We start from the raw sequence: 3,571 nt of genomic DNA, 5'->3' as shown, positions 1-3,571 counted from the left end.
TTATTCTTTTTTTTTGAGACGGAGTTTAGCTCCTTTTGCCCAGGTTGGAGTGCAATGGTGCAATCTCGGCTCAACGCAACCTCCGCCTCCCAGGTTCAAGCGATTCTCCTGCCTCAGTCTCCTGAGTAGCTGGGATTACAGGCATGAGCCACCATGCCCAGCCTATTCTTGCTTTTTAAGTATAAATTACTGTTAGTTTAGTTTCATTATTTTCAGTTTAGTTTGGTTGTTTGGCTAATCCTACGATCTGTAATGATGTATATTTGTATCAAAAGTAGTTTAGGACTAGGCACCGTGGCTCAAGCCTGTAATCCCAGCACTTTGAGAGCCCGAGGCGGGTGGATCACTTGAGGTCAGGAGTTTGACACCAGCCTGGCCAATATGGTGAACCCCTGTCTCTACTAAAAATACAAACATTAGCTGGGCCTGGTGGCATGCGCCTGTAGTCCCAGCTACTCAGGAGGCTGAGGCAGGAGAATCACTTGAACCTGGGAAGTGGAGGTTGCAGTGAGCCGAGATCGCACCATTGCGCTCCAGCCTGGGTGTCACAGTGAGACGCTGTCTCAAAAAACAAAACAAAAAAAAAGGTAGTTTAGGTTTGTAATTTTCTAATAACTAGATGTTAAGACATTCATTCTCTCAACAAATACTGAATGCCTACTATATGCTAGGCTCTGTGATTAAAAAATGAATCACCTGTACCATACTTGCTAAAGTAGATGTGTACAGATCTTCGGCCCTCCTCACTGAATGTGCTTCCATCATGACACCTTTGTGTTATCACAGAGTTTCTATTTTTTTTTTTTTTTTTTTGACACAGAGTCTTGCTCCATCGCCCAGGTTGGAGTGCAGTGACGTGAACTTGGCTCACTGCAACCTCCACCTCCCGGGTTCAAGCGATTCTCCTGCCTCAGCTTCCTGAGTAGCTGGGACTACAGGCACAGGCCACCACACCTGGCTAATTTTTGTATTTTTAGTAGAGACGAGGTTTCCCCATGTTGGCCAGGCTGGTCTCGAACTCCTAGCATTACAGGCATGAGCCACCATGCCCTGCCACAGAGTCTTTTTATCAGAGAGAAATGGAAATAAGAAGAGTAGGTCATGGGTTGTAGGATCTTTTGTCCACCTCTTATCCTGCCTTGTACTTACAATACTTTTTTCTTCTTCTTCTTTTTTTTTTTTTTTTGGAGACAGAATCTCACTCTTTCGCCCAGGCTGGAGTGCAGTGGTGTGATCTCGGCTCACTGCAACCTCCACCTCCTGGGTTCAAGCCATTCTCCTGCCTCAGCCTCCTGAGTAGCTGGGACTACAGGCACAGGCCACCACACCTGGCTAATTTTTGTATTTTTAGTAGAGACGAGGTTTCCCCATGTTGGCCAGGCTGGTCTCGAACTCCTAGCATTACAGGCATGAGCCACCATGCCCTGCCACAGAGTCTTTTTATCAGAGAGAAATGGAAATAAGAAGAGTAGGTCATGGGTTGTAGGATCTTTTGTCCACCTCTTATCCTGCCTTGTACTTACAATACTTTTTTCTTCTTCTTCTTTTTTTTTTTTTTTTTTTTTTGGAGACAGAATCTCACTCTTTCGCCCAGGCTGGAGTGCAGTGGCATAGTCTCAGCTCACTGCAACCTCCACCTCCTGGATTCAAGTGATTCTTGTGCCTCTGCCTCCCCAGTGGCTGAGATTGCAGGCACGCACCACGGTGCCTGGCTAATTGTTTGTATTTTTAGTAGAGACAGGGTTTCACCATGTTGGCTAGGCTGGCTCTGGAACTCCACTCCTGACTTCAAGTGATCCACCCGACTCGGCCTCCCAAAGTTTTGGGATTACAGACGTGAGCCACCACACCTGCCCCATTACCACCATTCTTTCTGTCTTGCCAGGTCTCCATCCAATCCCACCCCAAGGAGGAAAACTGGAGATTGCTGGAATGGTTGTGGGCCAGTGGGCTGGCAGCAGATCCTCCAGGGGCCGAGGATCCTTCGGCATGCAAGTGGTTTCTGTCGGTGGGCCAGGAAAGGGGTATGTATCCAAATAGGTTGGTATGAGCTAGTCCCCTTGGGAAAATGCCTAGGTATCCTTGGGAAAATGCCTAGGTATTAAATCCTTCTATTAAAGCAAGAAGTACTAACTAACTTTACTTTTTTTTTTCTTTTTTTCTTTCTCTTTTTGAGATGGGGTCTCACTTTGTTGCCCAGGCTGGAGTGCAGTGGCATGATCTCGGCTTCCTGCAACCTCCTCTGCCTCCCAGGTTCAAGTGATCCTCCTGCCTCAGCCTCCCAAGTAGCTGGGACCACAGGTGTGCATCACCATGACTGGCTAATTTTTCATATTTTTGGTAGAACTGGGGTTTTGCCATGTTGCCCAGCTGGTCTCAAACTCCTGGGCTCAAGCAATCCTCCTGTCTTGGCTTTCCAAAGTGCTGGGACTACGGGTATGAACCACCATGCCTGACCAACTTTCCTTTTTTTTTTTCTTGAGATGGAGTTTTCGCTCTTGTTTCCCAGGCCGAAGTGCAATGGTGTGGTCTTGGCTCACTGCAACCTCCACCTTCCGGGTTCAAGTGATTCTCCTGCGTCAGTCTCCCAAGTAGCTGGAATTACAGGCGCCCACCACCACGCCAGGCTAATTTTTGTATTTTTAATAGAGATGAGGTTTCACCGTGTTGGCCAGGCTGGTCTCAAACTCCTGACCTCAGGTGATCCGCCCACCTCGGCCTCCCAAAGTGCTGGGATTACAGGTGTGAGCCACCACACCTGGCCCAACTTTCCATTTTTTTAAAATCAGTCTTCAGTTTACCTCAGCAAATATATAATAAATTGCCCTGCCTTGATGAAAGAGTTTTTTGCCCTAGAGGAAGACATGGGATACAGAACAATTCAGTTCAGTAGAATATAGCAATGACCGAAATAGATGTTCAGTAGTAACACTGAGAAGGGGTATCTGACTTAAGAGGGTCAGACTTCCAAGAGGAGACAAATAGTTAACCAAGTGAAAAGGGGTGTGTGGGCTTTATGTTTCTCATGATCACTTTTTCTCTCACTTGCTAAAGGCATGGAAAAGAACAGACTGGTAGAGGATCCAAGGGACACAAAAAAGGAAATAAGCAAGTAAGTATGTTTTTTGAGATATTTAGCTTCTGTTTGATGCCTTTTGCCTTTTCAGCTAAACTACAAGAGATCACATCAGGCATGGAAACCTGAGCTGCTTAGGGGAGCTTCTCAACTCCTTCAGGCATTTGATTTCATTCTAATGGTATAGTGAGGGTTAGCCTGCCCCAAGCTGTTCCCACAGGGCTGCAGAGTCTTACCCTTTTCCGAGTGAGGCCACAAGATAGAAACCAGGTACTGTGTCCTAAAGACCTCCTAGCATACTATGTGCAACATGCAGCCAGAAAGGGGCCAGAGTGATGCTAACAATGAGACTGCCCATAGCCTGCCTGAGCTTCTGAGGGGCCACCAGATATGGTGGACTTTAAAAAATTGGACTTTTTTACCTTTGCTGAATATATGTGGTGGGAGCACTACCATTCTGCTTATTCTTTTTTTTTGAGACGGAGTTTAGCTCCT

The 3,571-nt window shown here is 46.5% G+C and overlaps 1 protein-coding gene across 1 annotated transcript in view; it reads left to right on the top strand.

Annotated features, from left to right (window-relative positions):
- FAM120C (family with sequence similarity 120C) overlaps positions 1 to 3,571 on the top strand; it is a gene marked incomplete at its 5' end in the record, with an annotated part of 150,175 nt that overhangs the window by 138,537 nt on the left and 8,067 nt on the right. Inside the window, 2 exons of the mRNA XM_011946593.1 lie at positions 1,886 to 2,024; positions 3,055 to 3,112. Of these exons, the coding sequence (XP_011801983.1) occupies positions 1,886 to 2,024; positions 3,055 to 3,112 (197 nt within the window). The remainder of the gene's footprint in view (positions 1 to 1,885; positions 2,025 to 3,054; positions 3,113 to 3,571) is intronic.

The sequence above is a fragment of the Colobus angolensis genome, unplaced genomic scaffold (assembly GCF_000951035.1).
Source record: "Colobus angolensis palliatus isolate OR3802 unplaced genomic scaffold, Cang.pa_1.0 Scaffold250, whole genome shotgun sequence".
Taxonomy (NCBI): Eukaryota; Metazoa; Chordata; class Mammalia; order Primates; family Cercopithecidae; genus Colobus; species Colobus angolensis.
Note: the sequence above shows the minus strand (reverse complement) of the source record. Positions and strands in the feature narration are given on the sequence as shown.